General features: G+C 39.4%; 2 protein-coding genes across 4 annotated transcripts in view; both read right to left on the bottom strand.

Moving 5' to 3' along the window:
* LOC146640636 (protein NLRC3-like) overlaps positions 1-19,828 on the bottom strand; it is a 225,103-nt gene that overhangs the window by 159,106 nt on the left and 46,169 nt on the right. The gene's annotated exons all lie outside the window — the stretch shown is intronic.
* Positions 8,156-19,828, bottom strand: part of LOC146640637 (protein NLRC3-like) — a 57,771-nt gene continuing 46,098 nt past the window's right edge. For all 3 annotated transcript variants that reach the window (XM_085399920.1, XM_085399919.1, XM_085399921.1), the window contains 3 exons: positions 19,522-19,695; positions 11,008-11,054; positions 8,156-10,859 (listed from right to left, as the gene is read on the bottom strand). In XM_085399920.1, the coding sequence (XP_085256046.1) occupies positions 10,312-10,859; positions 11,008-11,054; positions 19,522-19,695 (769 nt within the window). In that variant the 3' untranslated portion in view covers positions 8,156-10,311. The remainder of the gene's footprint in view (positions 10,860-11,007; positions 11,055-19,521; positions 19,696-19,828) is intronic.

Below are 19,828 nucleotides of genomic sequence, written 5' to 3'. Positions count from 1 at the left end.
CTTAGGTTTTTCTAATTTACAATTAAAACATTTTCAGCTTTTTTCCAACTTCTTCTTCTGTGTAACCTTCAGCTTTTAGCAGTTCAGCACTTTTGTTTTCAGGTTAAATTCGTTTTTTTTTTTTTTTATCTCATTCAAGATTTTTAACTTAAATTCAGTAATTAATTCATTTCAGTGCATACATTCAGATTCAAGCATTCACACTGCAGTTTCTTCAGAAAATGCACTTTCTAGTTAGTGTGAATGCTTGAAAAGCATTCACAGTATTGTTATTCTAATCTTTATTATTATTATTATTATATATTCCGTACGTTTTTTGGCATCTCACTCCTTCAAAACCGTTCAACTTAGAAAAACCATTCAAACACCGTTAGATTCCTATTCTTTTGGACAACACTGCTTCTATTTTTCATATTTTTAACATTTATATTTTTAATTTTATTCAACTTTATTCAACAAAAATTTATAATGTATTTCAATGGGGAGACCCTTCAAATCCTCATTCAACTTACTCATTTTTAAACTCTTACTACTTCCACATACATTGACATAGAGCCACCATTCAAACTTTAAAACGAAAACAAGACATTCAACTATTCAACTTGTATTTATCTTTTCAATATCTATTATACTTTTTCTTCAGTTCCAGTTTAAGTTTCATGATGTTTTTTCACCCGTTTCAGAGTTTATAATGGGTGTGTATGGGACGGAATGTTGGGGCTAGAGTGAGACAGCTCAACTGCTAGAGTGAGAGGAGCAAAAAAATTAATCTTAAAATCTTTTTTAAAACTGCTGCTGTGTCCACAGCGTTTGCTCTACAGGCGCCATTTTACCCTCAAAACGTAGCCATCGCTGTCCTCTTTCATCCAATGTGTTTACTATTGTCCTAGGTGTTATGGTTCTTTCATAAATGTCACCAATGCACAGCCTCCTCCCTCCAACTCTTCCATAGACTCTAATGTTAAAATGGCTCAGAAGGTTCGTTTGAAAATCAGAAGAGCATGGTGTCTTTCCACTGTCACCACGTCCATATAATAAGCTCCACAGGCATGAAAACTGAGAATTAGGTAGACTAGACATTGCTGTCGCTCACGGTGAAAGAATTTTGTTAATACGACTTTTACTTTTCATTTGGGAGCGATTTGTTTCGGCCTGACTTTTCTGTTCATTTTAAGCAGCAAAAGTGAGGCGCATGTCTGTGTACGTGTGTATGGAGCCCTTGGGTGCAGTCACTATAGCAACCAGGCTCACACCTGCCTGCTTAACGAGCTCTCTCTGCCACTCTGCCAAGATTCATCTTAAACACTTCTCTTTCAACTGCTGCTGTCTCCACAGTGTTACAGCCATCATTTTACCCTCAAAACGTCGCCATCGTTGTTCTCTTTCCAACATCTTGTCTTTCAAAGCTCAGAGATGTAAACTTTTTAAACTGTGTGGATCCAAGTGGAGGGATCACATTTTAGTCATTCAGTGATTCAAAGAATATGACCTTTTAATATTCATTCAGATGTTTTCTGACTCTAAAGGTTCTTTTCTCATTTCTTAGGGTTTTCTAATTTACAATTAAAACATTTTCAGCTTTTTTCCAACTTCTTCTTCTGTGTAACCTTCAGCTTTTAGCAGTTCAGCACTTTTGTTTTCAGGTTAAATTTTGTTTTGTTTTTTTATCTCATTAAAAAAGTTTTAACTCAAAATTCAGCAATTAATTCATTTCAGTGCATACATTCAGATTCAAGCATTCACACTGCAGTTTCTTCAGAAAATGCACTTTCTAGTTAGTGTGAATGCTTGAAAAGCATTCACAGTATTGTTATTCGAATCTTTATTATTATTATTATATATTCCGTACGTTTTTTGGCATCTAACTCCTTCAAAACCGTTCAACTTAGAAAAACCATTCAAACACCATTAGATTCCTATTCTTTTGGACATGACTGCTTCTATTTTTCATATTTTTAACATTTATATTTTTAATTTTATTCAACTTTATTCAACAAAAATTTCCCAAAATTTCCCATGTATTTCAATGGGGAGACCCTTCAAATTCTCATTCAACTTACTCATTTTTAAACTCTTACTACTTCCACATACATTGACATAGAGCCACCATTCAAACTTTAAAACAAAGACAAGACATTCAACTATTGAACTTGTATTTATCTTTTCAATATCTATTATACTTTTTCTTCAGTTCCAGTTTAAGTTTCATGATGTTTTTTCACCCGTTTCAGAGTTTATAATGGGTGTGTATGGGACGGAATGTTGGGGCTAGAGTGAGGCAGCTCAACTGCTAGAGTGAGAGGAGCAAAACAATTAATCTTAAAATCTTTTTTTAAAACTGCTGCTGTGTCCGCAGCGTTTGCTCTACAGGTATGATTTTACCCTCAAAACGTAGCCATGGCTGTCCTCTTTCATCCAATGTGTTTACTATTGTACTAGGTGTTATGGTTTTTTCATAAATGCCACCAATGCACAGCCTCCTCCCTCCAACTCTTCCATAGACTCTAATGTTAAACTTGCTCAGAAGGTTCGTTTGAAAATCAGAAGAGCATGGTGTCTTTACACTGTCACCACGTCCATATAATAAGCTCCACAGGCATGAAAACTGAGAATTAGGTAGACTAGACATTGCTGTCGCTCACGGTGAAAGAATTTCGTCAATACGACTTTTACTTTTCATTTGGGAACGATTTGTTTCGGCCTGACTTTTCTGTTCATTTTAAGCAGCAAAAGTGAGGCGCATGTCTGTGTACGTGTGTATGGAGCCATTGGGTGCGGTCACTATAGCAACCAGGCTCACACCTGCCTGCTTAACGAGCTCTGCCTGCCACTGTACCAAGATTCATCTTAAACACTTCTCTTTCAACTGCTGCTGTGTCCACAGTGTTAAAGCCATCATTTTACCCTCAAAACGTCGCCATCGTTGTTCTCTTTCCAACATCTTGTCTTTCAAAGCTCAGACATTTAAACTTCTTAAACTGTGTGGATCCAAGTGGAGGGATCACATTTTAGTCATTCAGTGATTCAAAGAATATGACCTTTTAATATTCTTTCAGATGTTTTCTGACTCTAAATGTTCTTTTCTCATTTCTTAGGGTTTTCTAATTTGCAATTAAAACATTTTCAGCTTTTTTCCAACTTCTTCTTCTGTGTAACCTTCAGCTTTTAGCAGTTCAGCACTTTTGTTTTCAGGTTAAATTCGGGTTTTTTTTTTTAAATCTCATTCAAAATTTTTAACTTAAATTCAGTAATTATTTCATTTCAATGCATACATTCAGATTCAAGCATTCACACTGCAGTTTCTTCAGAAAATGCACTTTCTAGTTAGTGTGAATGCTTGAAAAGCATTCACAGTATTGTTATTCGAATCTTTATTATTATTATTATATATTCCGTACGTTTTTTGGCATCTAACTCCTTCAAAACCGTTCAACTTAGAAAAACCATTCAAACACCATTAGATTCCTATTCTTTTGGACATGACTGCTTCTATTTTTCATATTTTTAACATTTATATTTTTAATTTTATTCAACTTTATTCAACAAAAATTTCCCAAAATTTCCCATGTATTTCAATGGGGAGACCCTTCAAATTCTCATTCAACTTACTCATTTTTAAACTCTTACTACTTCCACATACATTGACATAGAGCCACCATTCAAACTTTAAAACAAAGACAAGACATTCAACTATTGAACTTGTATTTATCTTTTCAATATCTATTATACTTTTTCTTCAGTTCCAGTTTAAGTTTCATGATGTTTTTTCACCCGTTTCAGAGTTTATAATGGGTGTGTATGGGACGGAATGTTGGGGCTAGAGTGAGGCAGCTCAACTGCTAGAGTGAGAGGAGCAAAACAATTAATCTTAAAATCTTTTTTTAAAACTGCTGCTGTGTCCGCAGCGTTTGCTCTACAGGTATGATTTTACCCTCAAAACGTAGCCATGGCTGTCCTCTTTCATCCAATGTGTTTACTATTGTACTAGGTGTTATGGTTTTTTCATAAATGCCACCAATGCACAGCCTCCTCCCTCCAACTCTTCCATAGACTCTAATGTTAAACTTGCTCAGAAGGTTCGTTTGAAAATCAGAAGAGCATGGTGTCTTTACACTGTCACCACGTCCATATAATAAGCTCCACAGGCATGAAAACTGAGAATTAGGTAGACTAGACATTGCTGTCGCTCACGGTGAAAGAATTTCGTCAATACGACTTTTACTTTTCATTTGGGAACGATTTGTTTCGGCCTGACTTTTCTGTTCATTTTAAGCAGCAAAAGTGAGGCGCATGTCTGTGTACGTGTGTATGGAGCCATTGGGTGCGGTCACTATAGCAACCAGGCTCACACCTGCCTGCTTAACGAGCTCTGCCTGCCACTGTACCAAGATTCATCTTAAACACTTCTCTTTCAACTGCTGCTGTGTCCACAGTGTTAAAGCCATCATTTTACCCTCAAAACGTCGCCATCGTTGTTCTCTTTCCAACATCTTGTCTTTCAAAGCTCAGACATTTAAACTTCTTAAACTGTGTGGATCCAAGTGGAGGGATCACATTTTAGTCATTCAGTGATTCAAAGAATATGACCTTTTAATATTCTTTCAGATGTTTTCTGACTCTAAATGTTCTTTTCTCATTTCTTAGGGTTTTCTAATTTGCAATTAAAACATTTTCAGCTTTTTTCCAACTTCTTCTTCTGTGTAACCTTCAGCTTTTAGCAGTTCAGCACTTTTGTTTTCAGGTTAAATTCGGGTTTTTTTTTTTAAATCTCATTCAAAATTTTTAACTTAAATTCAGTAATTATTTCATTTCAATGCATACATTCAGATTCAAGCATTCACACTGCAGTTTCTTCAGAAAATGCACTTTCTAGTTATTATTATATATTCCGTACGTTTTTTGGCATCTAACTCCTTCAAAACCGTTCAACTTAGAAAAACCATTCAAACACCGTTAGATTCCTATTCTTTTGGACATGACTGCTTCTATTTTTCATATTTTTAACATTTATATTTTTAATTTTATTCAACTTTATTCAACAAAAATTTCCCATGTATTTCAATGGGGAGACCCTTCAAATTCTCATTCAACTTCCTCCTCTTTAAACTGTATCTACTTCCACATACATTGTCATAGAGCCACCATTCAAACTTTAAAACGAAGACAAGACATTCAACTATTCAACTTGTATTTATCTTTTCAATATCTATTATACTTTTTCTTCAGTTCCAGTTTAAGTTTCATGATGTTTTTTCACCCGTTTCAGAGTTTATAATGGGTGTGTATGGGACGGAATGTTGGGGCTAGAGTGAGGCAGCTCAACTGCTAGAGTGAGAGGAGCAAAAAAATTAATCTTAAAATCTTTTTTAAAACTGCTGCTGTGTCCGCAGCGTTTGCTCTACAGGTATGATTTTACCCTCAAAACGTAGCCATCGCTGTCCTCTTTCATCCAATGTGTTTACTATTGTACTAGGTGTTATGGTTCTTTCATAAATGTCACCAATGCACAGCCTCCTCCCTCCAACTCTTCCATAGACTCTAATGTTAAAACGGCTCAGAAGGTTCGTTTGAAAATCAGAAGAGCATGGTGTTTTTACACTGTCACCACGTCCATATAATAAACTCCACAGGCATGAAAACTGAGAATTAGGTAGACTAGACATTGCTGTCGCTCACAGTGAAAGAATTTTGTCAATACGACTTTTACTTTTCATTTGGGAACGATTTGTTTCGGCCTGACTTTTCTGTTCATTTTAAGCAGCAAAAGTGAGGCGCATGTCTGTGTGCGTGTGTATGGAGCCACTGGGTGCAGTCACTATAGCAACCAGGCTCACACCTGCCTGCTTAACGAGCTCTGCCTGCCACTCTGCCAAGATTCATCTTAAACACTTCTCTTTCAACTGCTGCTGTGTCCACAGTGTTAAAGCCATCATTTTACCCTCAAAACGTCGCCATCGTTGTTCTCTTTCCAACATCTTGTCTTTCAAAGCTCAGGCATTTAAACTTTTTAAACTGTGTGGATCAAAGTGGAGGGATCACATTTTAGTCATTCAGTGATTCAAAGAATATGACCTTTTAATATTCATTCAGATGTTTTCTGACTCTAAATGTTCTTTTCTCATTTCTTAGGGTTTTCTAATTTACATTTAAAACATTTTCAGTTTTTTTCCAACTCCTTCTTCTGTGTAACCTTCAGCTTTTAGCAGTTCAGCACCTTTGTTTTCAGGTTAAATTCGTTTTTTTTTTAATCTCATTCAATATTTGTAACTCAAAATTCAGCAATTAATTCCTTTCAGTGCATACATTCAGATTCAAGCATTCACACTGCAGTTTCTTCAGAAAATGCACTTTCTAGTTATTATTATATATTCCGTACGTTTTTTGGCATCTAACTCCTTCAAAACCGTTCAACTTAGAAAAACCATTCAAACACCGTTAGATTCCTATTCTTTTGGACATGACTGCTTCTATTTTTCATATTTTTAACATTTATATTTTTAATTTTATTCAACTTTATTCAACAAAAATTTCCCATGTATTTCAATGGGGAGACCCTTCAAATTCTCATTCAACTTCCTCCTCTTTAAACTGTATCTACTTCCACATACATTGTCATAGAGCCACCATTCAAACTTTAAAACGAAGACAAGACATTCAACTATTCAACTTGTATTTATCTTTTCAATATCTATTATACTTTTTCTTCAGTTCCAGTTTAAGTTTCATGATGTTTTTTCACCCGTTTCAGAGTTTATAATGGGTGTGTATGGGACGGAATGTTGGGGCTAGAGTGAGGCAGCTCAACTGCTAGAGTGAGAGGAGCAAAAAAATTAATCTTAAAATCTTTTTTAAAACTGCTGCTGTGTCCGCAGCGTTTGCTCTACAGGTATGATTTTACCCTCAAAACGTAGCCATCGCTGTCCTCTTTCATCCAATGTGTTTACTATTGTACTAGGTGTTATGGTTCTTTCATAAATGTCACCAATGCACAGCCTCCTCCCTCCAACTCTTCCATAGACTCTAATGTTAAAACGGCTCAGAAGGTTCGTTTGAAAATCAGAAGAGCATGGTGTTTTTACACTGTCACCACGTCCATATAATAAACTCCACAGGCATGAAAACTGAGAATTAGGTAGACTAGACATTGCTGTCGCTCACAGTGAAAGAATTTTGTCAATACGACTTTTACTTTTCATTTGGGAACGATTTGTTTCGGCCTGACTTTTCTGTTCATTTTAAGCAGCAAAAGTGAGGCGCATGTCTGTGTGCGTGTGTATGGAGCCACTGGGTGCAGTCACTATAGCAACCAGGCTCACACCTGCCTGCTTAACGAGCTCTGCCTGCCACTCTGCCAAGATTCATCTTAAACACTTCTCTTTCAACTGCTGCTGTGTCCACAGTGTTAAAGCCATCATTTTACCCTCAAAACGTCGCCATCGTTGTTCTCTTTCCAACATCTTGTCTTTCAAAGCTCAGGCATTTAAACTTTTTAAACTGTGTGGATCAAAGTGGAGGGATCACATTTTAGTCATTCAGTGATTCAAAGAATATGACCTTTTAATATTCATTCAGATGTTTTCTGACTCTAAATGTTCTTTTCTCATTTCTTAGGGTTTTCTAATTTACATTTAAAACATTTTCAGTTTTTTTCCAACTCCTTCTTCTGTGTAACCTTCAGCTTTTAGCAGTTCAGCACCTTTGTTTTCAGGTTAAATTCGTTTTTTTTTTAATCTCATTCAATATTTGTAACTCAAAATTCAGCAATTAATTCCTTTCAGTGCATACATTCAGATTCAAGCATTCACACTGCAGTTTCTTCAGAAAATGCACTTTCTAGTTATATATACCCTTCCTAAAAAAAAAAAAAAAAAAAAAAAAAAAATCCATCGGCCCATAAAAACAAAAAATTGTCCAGCTATGAGAGGAGCTGGTTGTGAACTGAGCTTCAGAGAAACACAACATACTGATATTCACTGTGAAGCTTTGAGTGGAAAAAGACAGAAAACATATGGATCCTGGAATAATGGGAGCTTCCATCGTTAAAGGACTTGTCCCGATTTGTGATTGAGGTGAGAGACAAACGACCACAGGTCCAAGTGAGTCAAAACAATGATTTTATTAAACACACGTGTGAAGGAAATACACCGTCACAATCCTCAGCATAAAATCCCCACAAGAAAGCATACTCAGAATGTTTTATACGTCAAGGTATTGTTACGCCCCTTAATGCGTCAAAGCAGATACATAACATGCATAAATTACAATAACCACAACTCTTCTGTTGACAACCTCTGACACACATTCAAAAAGACATTTTCTCCGTCTCCACGCCAGGTGCTTCCTGTTGATCTTCTCACTCTCGCTTATCTCTGGAACATCAGAAGCACATCCTACAAAATACTGTCGCTTATGCAGGCACAAATGCAGTTACAAGCAAAATACATCTTAACTCTAACCTAGAAATGTGTCTATATAATGTCTGTGTATGCAGGTGAACTGTCTCGACCTCACTGCACTCTGTCTCACCTCTCACCTCACCAGATAAAGCCTGTAACCTCTTACAGACAGAAGGCCAACTCTTGTGTGAGCACATTTTGCAATATGTGTAATAACGTGATTGAAACTATATGTGTAATATATTGAATAATTTTTTTAATCAAATACCATTACTGAAAGCTTAATAAAAAGGATATAAAAGAATAAACATGATATTAAATGATATAAACCCCACACTCCTTGTCTTTGGCCTTCGAAGAAGGCGAACATCCTCTCTATTGTCTCACTCCTCGGTCCATTCAGCCACCTCCACCAACGGCATCATAGACCCCGGACCATCTGGCCCCGAATCCATGGATAAAGTTTTCAAACCCTCCAGAGCCCTGGTTACAGAGTCATCCGGAGCAGTGTTGTTGAGAATGAAGGTGCAACACATATCACCAAACATGGGACACACACCTCCTTTCTCGGCCAACAACATGTCCAGGGCCACTGTGAAGCTTTGAGTGGAAAAAGACAGAAAACAACATGTGGATCCTGGAATAATGGGAGCTTCCATCTTTAAAGGACTGAAGAAGTTTACAAGGAATCATTTAGAAGAGTTTCAAACATCAACTGATTGAATCCATGAATCTGAAAACGTGTTTGTGAGTGAAAGAGACAGACATGTACAGACTGAACTATCTGTTCAACAGTCAGAGTGTTTCTCTGACACAGACGTTCCCAAAGTGTGGAGCCCTTGCGGGGGGGGGGCATGAAAAAGGGAAACCCCAAAAACAATGCTTAAACACTGCTAGCACGGGGGCCCACACAAACGCAAAGCAGGAGATGAAGCATCACTGAATATGTTTCCAAACCAACTTCATTCTAAGCCAACGACTAGAAAACATGGTGAAGCAAATCTTCCCTTTGGTTTCACCTGCACAAACAGTATCCCACATTCTTGATTTTTAGCTAACAAACACTTCTTATAATGACTAACTACTCCTGACATTTTGGAAATGTTAGCTCTTTATACAGTAAAGTTACAGTGGGATGCAAATAATATCAGGCTCATCCTGCCACAATTTGTTCCCCCTGTCTAAATCACGGACAAACAGGATCCCACAGCTGTTTATGTTTTTAAACCCATTTTGCACAGCGAGACATTTTTTGAAAAATGTATTGATAGCAATGTTGAATATTATTACACAGGGAAAAAACAACTACATGTGAAATAATTATACCCTGACGCCTCTGCCTTTCTAAATGGAGGGACAGTAACTGTGTGTGTATATGTAAGAGTGTAAAACCTGAAGATAGAGACAAAATACTGTTAATATGACTATCTGCCATTCTGCAATTCATCTCATGTAAACAATAACGTGGAGCACAGCGTGACGTGAAAAAGGCACATACCTTTGATGTTGAGTGACGAACTCTGTATTCCTCGTCCACACGTAAACGCAAAAAAGGAGTTTGAGAAATCTCAGTTTTCGGTGATTCAAAACGTCGTTTACATGTGGACGAAACAGCTGCGTTTTCAAAAATACCCGTGTTGGTGTGGACGTAGCCTAAAAGAGTTAGTGGTTTATTTTATTAGTACCTGTCATTTATTGCAGATTACTTGTATTTGCTTAATTGTTCACTAAATGTTTGAGGTGTGAAATAAACCGCAATGGAGCAAAATATGTGTGTGTGGTTGGAGGATGCGTTTGTGCGTGTGCGTTTGCGCGAGAAGGGGACGCGAGCATTTTTCTTGTAAAACAAAGGGGGGCCTAGCGAAAAAGGTTTGGGAACCACTGCTCTAACAGGAGGAAACTCTTTACACTCCACTCAGCACAGGGACACTGAGGAACCATCAGACCAGACCATAAACCCAGGATAAAGAGTTTCATTGAATGTGGTGTTGAAGGTGTGGAGGTGGATCAGAGTGTCAGAGGAGACTCTGTAGAAGGACAGAGTGCCAGCAGGACAGTCCACATACACTGCTGCTCTGTTAGAGACAGAGGAGGAGGAGGAGGAGGACGAGGAGGAGGAGATGGATCCTTTTATGTTATTATGTCTGACAAATTCAGGGCCATCATCAGAGCATTTCAGATTCCAGGACTGATCATTGTTTCCAAACTCACAGTCATAGCTGTTTCCTTTCCTTCTGATGCTTCTGTAACTCACTGTTACATCAACTCTTCCTCTCCACTCGACCTCCCAGTAACAGCGACCAGTCAGACCATTTCTACACAGCAGTTGATGATAAACATCAAATCTGTCTGGATGATCAGGATATGACTGAACCTCTTGCACATCCGTCACCTTCCTGTTGTTGTCAGACAGTTGGAGGTTTCTGTTCACTGTGTTTGTGTCGATTGTGAGTTGACAGGAATCTGATGGAGAGAACAAACACAATCCAGCTGCAGTTATTGATCCGTCATCTGTTCATTGATTGACACTTTGATGATGACTCCCGACATGATGAAGATGGTTGAATGTGTGCTGCTTTGTTTTCATGAATCCCATTAAAAACACACTTACACTTCCTCAGACCTGGTCTCAACCATCGGACTCCAGCAGGCTCCACCCTGAAAGGAGGAGAGGGGTCAGATACACATACTGTTAGACAATGATAAAGGAACAGTCCAACATTTTAACAAATACACTTCAATCCATAGGTGGATCAAACTGCTGATGATTTGGACTGATCCGGGATCTGTCAGTATATCACTGTATTGAATAAAACATGACTGATTCAAACTGTCACCTTCATTGTCTTTGTATTCTTTTTCTGCTTAGCTGGAAAGAACACCTCCCTGCCTTTGCTCTCCATCATGAATAGAATACATCATGAATATTCAATAGAATGAATAGAAACAAAAAAAAAAAAATCAAAAACGGGCATTTTTCTTCCTCCACACTGTGCTACAATCAGTTTTTCTTAGTTTATGTCACTCAAGAGGAAAATGCTGCAGTTGTTTATAGTCGAGATGTAAACATTACTTTTATTTTTTATCGCACAAAAGGACACAAGTCTGATGATGAAATACACACTACATCCAGGACAGAAAACTGTGCATCATGCAGCTAACAGCACTTTGACTCTTTGCAACCATCTGTACAAATGACATGCTAACACAAAGTCACAAAGTCAAGAATCCAGAGTAAAGTTAGAGTTGTGTGAATGCTGACTAGAGTCCAGAAACCAGACCCTGATCTTTAACTTGATCGGCCCCATGCCCCCAGTACGAGGGGCAAGTGAGGAGATTACGTTTATTCGGTTATTACACGGGGTCACAAAATATAAGTCCCGACATGTGTAGTATCCACAGAAACCTCTGAATCGCATCTACAATCTCATATAAACCATTTCTACAACCACCTAACAAAGCAAAGACAACAAACAGTTCAAAGAGCAGTAACTTCACTTTGGAAGATGTCAGTAAACCAACACGACGGAGCCTCGTAGCAAGGAGTCCCGGCTAACCAAACAAACTGCTAACAGATCTCACAGATTCCAAAACTGTAAATTTCATCGTCCTCTGCCCAAAATTCACCAAACCAGCTGCAAAAGAAGAAATGTGCTTCACCTTCGAAAAACATTATTATAAATGCTGACATACTTTTGCTGTTTTGTGTCCATAAGATATATCCACAATCATATGATTATGCTTCCTGAATAACTACAATTCCCAGTTAGCACTTGGAGCAGTTTTCGATAGGAAGGATGCCATTTTGTGACAAATTACATGCATTTGATTGGACGATGGTGAGGGTCAGCCATCTTGCACAATTTGTATATCCCACCTTACAGCTTTTGAGTAGTTTGATTGACACAAATAATGTGTTGCAATGCGATTCTGTTGGATCATACGATTAAAAGGTGGGTTCAACAGTGCAAATCGACCAGTAAAAGCCAGCGTTACAGCCATGGATCTTTCAAATTTGAGAAAAAGGCGGCTCCGCTTCTTTGCGCACAGAAGTCTTTGCGTGCAGACTGGTGATTAGCGAACTCTGTTGTCTTGACAGCATTTCCTCATCAAATCATACATTGCTGAGGAAGTGCTGGATATGGTTTGGAATGATAGTGGGACACAGCTTTGTGTGTAAGATTCATCTTCCGATGATAAGGACCTCATCGTTCCATTATCAGAAAATAACGATTCGAAAATGGAGACACTGCTGCCTGAAAGGTATGCAATTACAATTCTGTTATGGAATATTCTATCCAAGGAATCCTGTATATGAAAAAATGCTATATAGATAAAGTTTGATTGTTTGAGCAGTTTTGTTACGTTACCTTCCCTGTGTTCTAGTGTCTCGTTGTCTCAGTTATGTTTTCTTGTCTGTTCTTTCCCTGTCTTGCCTGTGTGATTAGCGTTCGCTGTGTTTCCCAGGTTTCCCTCTTTGTCCTGTTCCCTTCTTGTATTTAGTATCTGTCTCTTTCCCTGCTCGTTGTCGTGCTCTCCCTCAATGCCTGCTGTGTGTCCTACCAAAAACATACATTTTTGTCATAAAATTTTAGCACTCATCTAAGTGATTTCCTCAGTCTCAGCTTTGCATAATAATGGTATGGAATCAAGAATGACAATGAAACTGACCATATCTCACTGTTGGTGGTGCTATTTATGATCTGAGATTGACAAAGTCACTTGGATGACTGATGAAACTTTCTCCCATTGAAAACACAACCATACCTGGATGATTGAGCATGCTTTGAGATATTATATGTTATAATTGTATTTATTATATACACACACATTTTATAAAATCTTCTTCTCATTGGGCCCTGAAGGCCCTCATCCTCTACATGGCAATGTGCAGCAGCTCTCACACCCAATACCCAGCAGGCCAAAAAGGTGAAATCTAGAAAGACTAAACCAAAACTTAAGGAAAATGGGTCTTCTGAGGTGGAAGAAATGTGGAAAAGCAGGGATGAGGAGAACTAAAATCCTGATCCTTTCAAGTGTATGCCAGCAGGGGACCCAGGCCCTACATTTAACACCACAACAGCATGGTCCCTCTGTCACTGTTCCAGCTGTTATTTTGTGAGTATGTTGTCAGAACAATCATTGAGAACACAAATGCCAATGCTGCAAAGAGGTCTGGCGGCAAGTTTACATAGACTGCTCTGACGGTGATTTTTACATCTTCTTGGCAATTCTCATTTACACAGGCCTTGTAAGTGTACACCACAGAGCTGACTATTGGAGAAAAGAATGGCCTTACAACTTTCACTTCCCCCGTGACGCTATGTCAAGAAACCATTTTGAAGCCATCTTGTGGTCATTGCACCTAAGCAGCCAAAAAAGTGATTATGACAATGAAAATAAAAGAAACATGCATCGATGAGAGAATGATGGTGTCTAAGGCTAGGATTTCGATGAAACAGATTACACTGGCAAGGCAAGTTTATTTATGTAGCACAATTCAACAACAAGGTTCAAATGCAGCTGAGAATAGGTGTGTCTTCAACCTGGATTTAAATAAACTTAGTGTTTCAGCTGATCTGAGGCTTTCTGGGAGTTTGTTCCAGATATATGGAGCATAAAAGCTGAATGCAGCTTCTCCGTGTCTGGTTCTGACTCTGGGAACTGATAAAAAACCGGATCCAGATGACCTGAGGGATCTGGAAGGTTCATACTGGGTCAGGAGGTCACTGATATATTTTGGTCCTAAACCATTCAGAGCTTTATAGACCAGCATCAGAACTTTAAAGTCTATCCTCTGACGGAGAGGCAGCCAGTGTAAAGACCTCAGAGCTGGACTGATGTGTCGAATGTTCAGCTGCCACTGACACAGGAGCTAGCTTAGCTGCCCAGCCTCCTGAAGCTCACTTAGCTGCCCAGCCTCCTACATTGCCATTAGCCCAGTCTGCTAATCAGTGCTCCGTTCAACCTTTAGTTCAGTCTCTTGTGCAATCCATAGCCTGTTCAGTCCATCACTCATTTGCCTATTCAGCTCCGAGCTCTGTCTCCTGTTCAGTCGCCACTAGTTCAGTCTCCAGTGTCTCCTGTTCAGTCGCCCTTAGCTCTGTCGTCAACCACTGATTTCACTTTCGCCACAACCATCTTCACTACCTCTTTTGCAGTCTGTAGCTCAGTCTCCTGCTCTGCCTCCTGTAACGCAGCCGTTAGCCCCATCACCTATAGCAAAGCCATTAGCTCTGTCATCAGCAGCTCCATTCGCACCTGAACCATTAGCTCAGTCGTCTTCAGTTCAGTTCCCTGTAGCAGTTCAGTCTTCTGGTCAGCTTAGCATTCAGCCAGGGGTCCCAATACCCTTTGGCTCTACATCAGCTCCTGCTGGAAGCTTGGATGAGCCCATTCAGCACTCCGTGGCTCCCACGCCGCCACCTCCCTCATCCACTGGGGGTTCTGGAGAGCCTGGCCAGCACTTTCTCCTGTCTGCTGGGGGTTCTAGAGAGCCTGTCCAGCACTTTCCCGTCTCAGCTGGAGGGCCCGAGGATCCCGTCCAACCTCAGGTTTCGTCAGCTGGAGGGCCCGAGGACCCCGTCAAGCCTCATGTTTTGTCAGCTGGAGGGCCCGAGGAGCCCGTCCAGCCTCATGTTTCGTCAGCTGGAGGGCCCGAGGACCCCGTCCAGCCTCATGTTTCGTCAGCTGGAGGGCCCGAGGAGCTTGTCCAGCCTCAAGTCTCGTCAGCTGGGGGTTCCACTGGTCTGGTAGGAAGTTTTCAAAGACGACGCTCTGTCCCCATTTTCCGATTACACTGATTTCCACAATCATACACACCATTCCCCCAATTTATGGACAATAGCGCTTGTACATCTCTCATGGACATTCAAATAAAACTCATGGACTTTCTCCTCTCTTCACTGTGGATCAGTGTTTTTGGGATTATTTAAGTTTTCCTTTCCTTTTCTTCTTATTTTTCTTTGGTTTTAGTTAAATATATGGTACCCGCAAAAGCCTTTTCTTTTGTGTGTATTCATTAATTACTGCCCATCAGCTCCAGTAGCATTCCTAAATCTTCTGACTAATAATAACCCAATATTTCACTTAATACCTAGCATGTATTAATTCATTAGCGCTTTATCTGTGTTACAATGACTATATACGGGATGACAGTATTATTCCTTTTGTCCTTTTGATTCTCAGTAGTTGGCATCTAACTGTCATGGTCCTGAGTCTGTTGACTCAGTGGTTTTGGTTTGATTACTATTATCTTATGTTTTAGGTTAATCCTTAAGACTTTCTTGTTCTTAGAGTTTCAGAATCATAATCAGAAATACTTTATTGATCCTGAAGGAAATTATGGGTTGCAGCAGGCATGCACACTCACAAAGGAACCCTCTGACCTCTGTTATATATCGAATTGAAATCAACACTTTTAACACAAAAATGGAGACTCAGGTTTGTCTTAGGCTGACATGACAGGTTATTGATATGTCATCTTAAATTGGTCACGTGGTTGGTTTAACATGACTACTTAATTCCTAGAAAATGGTTCCTAGAAAATGGCGGCGCGTGTAGACGCAGCGACCTCACGCTCTCCCGAAAATGCGATGTTTTGTTCGTCAAGTAAGTGTCTTTCTGCAAGTGTTTCTCGCCAGTCCACGTCGGAATATGTGTACAGTCGTCAGGCTCTCTTACACATTCGGAGAAGCAAGATTTGCCAAGTTTTGAACACTAACGTTGAGATGCTAAGGGAGATAGGACTTCTGCGACAGCCTGCTAGCTGGCCTAGCAACTCACCGGACTCGCCTGCTAACCCTCCCCGGGCAAGGAGGCGTCGAAAGGCTGTCGCAGAAGTCCTATCTCCCTTAGCATCTCAACGTTAGTGTTCACCTTGTGAAGTTTGCGGACGACACAACGCTGGTGGGGCTCATCACCAAGGGCGATGAGACCCACTACAGGAAAGAGGTTGAGCTCCTGACCACGTGGTGCAGAGACAACAACCTCCTGCTAAATGTCAGTAAGACCAAGGAGATTATTGTCAACTTCCAGAGAGGCCACACCTGTCACCCCCCATTGACCATCGACGGCGCTGCGGTGGAGAGGGTGAGCAGCACCAAGTTCCTGGGGGTGCACATCAGTGAGGACCTCTCTTGGACCACCAACACAGCATCACTGGCCAAGAAAGCACAACAGCGCCTCTACACAGCAAATCCAGCATGTCCAAATTAACACTGTCGGATTTGATTTCAACACTATTAAAGTGTCTATATGGGTCCACACCAGAGAGTGTTAATTTAACTCTTTTTGGAGAGTTGGTACGTTAACTCTGATTTAGTGTTAAACACCAAATCTGTCTGGAGTTGATAATTTAACACTTGGTGTTAAGAGTTTATATATTAACTCTCAAAGAGTATTTTAGTTTAACTACGTAAGAGTTATCTTCTAATTCATTCTAAAAAGCGGGAATTTTACTGTTCTGAACTTCTAGAAATTTCTTTTGGAAATAAACATTTACTAAAAAGACGCAATGGTTTTTGAAAAACATTTATTCTGAACTGTGCACCACAATTTCAAAACATTTTCTGAAAGATGTAACAGTATACATGTTCTCACTTTCATTAGAATTTTGTTTATCAAAAGGTCTGACATAGATGAGCTGGTAAATGCAAATAACAGCATTCTCATCACTTATTTCTTCAATACAATATGCATGTCCTTCATTCATCCCTTTGTGGAACTTCAACGCACTTCTGCTCTCCCCCATATTCCATCTTCACAAGCATATCCTGTGCGGAGATCGAATAAAAATTAGTTGACATTAATTAATGGCACAAATAATCCAGTAAACAATTGCAGCACAGTAAAAAATAAAAAAAAAGGAATCCTCTTTGAGCCATTACTTGTGTAAAGTATTTTCCCAAAAGACAAAGACACAGGCAACAGGTAATACTGAACTAAATGTAGAACCTCAACCTTTTTCATTTTTACCTAAACCGTGTGCACAAAACTCTGGAGGGATCTATGCTAACGTAGAACCCAGTCAGGACGTCTGCTACTGCTGTTTGCTCGTTTTTGTTTTTTTATGGGCGATCGTTTTCAGGCTTCAAGTAGCACCATTATACCAACATTTCACATTCTAGACATTGTTTTAGGTGTATTTGACCAAAAGTTTGACTGAAAATTCACATGCAAGCTTTTTTTTCAAGGCTGTGGTATTTGCCCGCAAACAATACCTTTCAGCTAGCTAAAACAGAATATTATGCTATCACCGAGCAACATGGCTAATGCCTTTCACACAGCTTTGTCTCAACTCCAAAGAGCCACAGAAGTAAAAGCTCATAATAATAATTGAAACAATCTTTGAAAAAATGACTTACCAAGCATGGCAAACAACTCAAATATGTAGAGCAAAATGTTCTGAAACGGCTTCACTTCAGCTTCGATTGGAGCCGTGCTGGGGGCGGAGTCTGTGAATTTACTCTATTGGTGTCATAGCCCGTCTAGGAGTTCAGAGTTAAGAGGTCAAGAGTTAATGTTTCCATTGTAACACCTCCAGATTTGACAGAGAAACACTCATTTTTAACACTCTATTTTAACTACTATCATTTTACGCCTCAGAGTTACATTAAAAGAATGTGATTCTGCTTAGAGTGAAATTAACTCTACTTTTGCAAGAAGACTATTAACACCAAAACATTTAACACTTTTGAATTTGCTGTGTACTTCCTGCGCAAACTCAAGCGGGCAAGTGCTCCACCACCCATCCTGACTACATTCTACAGAGGAACTATTGAAAGTATCCTCTCCAGCTGCATCACTGTGTGGGGCGGTAGCTGCACTGACTATAACAGAAAAGCTCTACAACGCATTGTGAGAACAGCTGAGAGGATAGTTGGTGTACCACTCCCCTCCCTGCAAGACATTTACACCACTCGCCTCACCCGCAAAGCCATCACAATTGTCAACGATGCAACCCACCCCGCGCACTGTCTGTTCAGCCTCCTGCCCTTGCATTGCAATTGCACACACCTGCTGCTATATATATATTTTTAGTATTCTTTTAGCACTATTTATATTATTATATTACTATTTATTATCTTATTGTTAGGGCTGTTTTTGTTTTTGTTGTGCATCTGCACCTTATTGTTGTCAATGCCTACGCATGGGACAGTGTGAAACGTAATTTCAATTCCTTTGTATGGCAAGTACATTTGAAGAAATTGACAAATAAAAGTATTCTATTCTATTCTAATTCTTCTTCAGCCAATCAGAAGCACTCATGTGATTGCCTGCCCTTTGTGTTTCCTGATGTTGGACTTTGGTCTTTTGTCCTCTAAAGGCTTCTTTTGTCACTTCTTCACCTGCCTCTGCATCTTTCACCTGTCCTCAGTATTATTTCATCTTTCATACAGAGCATTTCAGGCTCAGGCTCCGGTCTATGTAGCCCATCTCCACCATCACTCTTCATCTCACTCACTGAGTATGAAATTTCAAGCTTTTCACAATATTGTTTATGTTCTGGACCTGTGGTTATACCGTTTAAAACCACTACATTGTTAAACATGCATGATGGTGGCAAAAGGTAGCTATTATTATTGCCCAAGCTGAATTTTGTGTACTTCTCATAGATAAATAACTCATTCATATTCAGTTTAAGTTACATTTTATTTATATCATGCCAAATCACACTAATAGTTTCCTCCAGGCCCTTTATAGTGTAAGGTAAAGACCCTGAACAATCATATTACCCCCTATGAGCAAGCACTTTGGTGACAAAGGGGGAGAAAGAGAAAAAACAAGCGAACCCCCTTTTGATAGGAAGAAACCTCTGGCAGATCCAGAAAAGGGTTGCAACAAACACTTAGGGTCGGGGGAGGAAGACAGATCAGAATTCACACAGTGAAAGAGAGCCACAGATAAATAATACCTTGGAGTTAAATGCAGAGAGGTGTATAAACACACAATGAGGGAAAAGAGGTGAATGCTGGAGAAACACTGCAATAGAATTTTCTATAGAATTTTCCTTTGTGTGATTGTTTATGTCACATCTGCATGAAACAAACAGGAATTAAAGAATTACATTATTGAAAGGAAATGTTTCCAGCTCTTCCTCCTCTGTCAGACATTCTCTCCATACCTAAGAGTGTCCAGTCTCCAGCGTGGATTCTTCAGTCCAGCCGACAGCAGCTTCATTCCTGAGTCACCTGGATGATTGTAGCTCAGGTCCAGCTCTCTCAGATGGGAGGGGTTGGAGGTCAGAGCTGAGGCCAGAGAAGTACAGCCTTCCTCTGTGATCAGACAGCCTGACAGACTGCAGACACACAAAACAAAATACAAAATAATACTTCATACAAGGATTTTTTTTACTGTTTTTTCTTATTTCAAAATCCAGGGCCATCAATCCATTTGACTAATATATATATATATATATACACACACACACA

This window comes from Rhamphochromis longiceps, unplaced genomic scaffold (genome assembly GCF_057381845.1).
Source record: "Rhamphochromis longiceps isolate RC_006_pf unplaced genomic scaffold, R_longiceps_female_GT1.1 unmapped_scaffold_4, whole genome shotgun sequence".
Classification (NCBI taxonomy): Eukaryota; Metazoa; Chordata; class Actinopteri; order Cichliformes; family Cichlidae; genus Rhamphochromis; species Rhamphochromis longiceps.
Note: the sequence above shows the minus strand (reverse complement) of the source record. Positions and strands in the feature narration are given on the sequence as shown.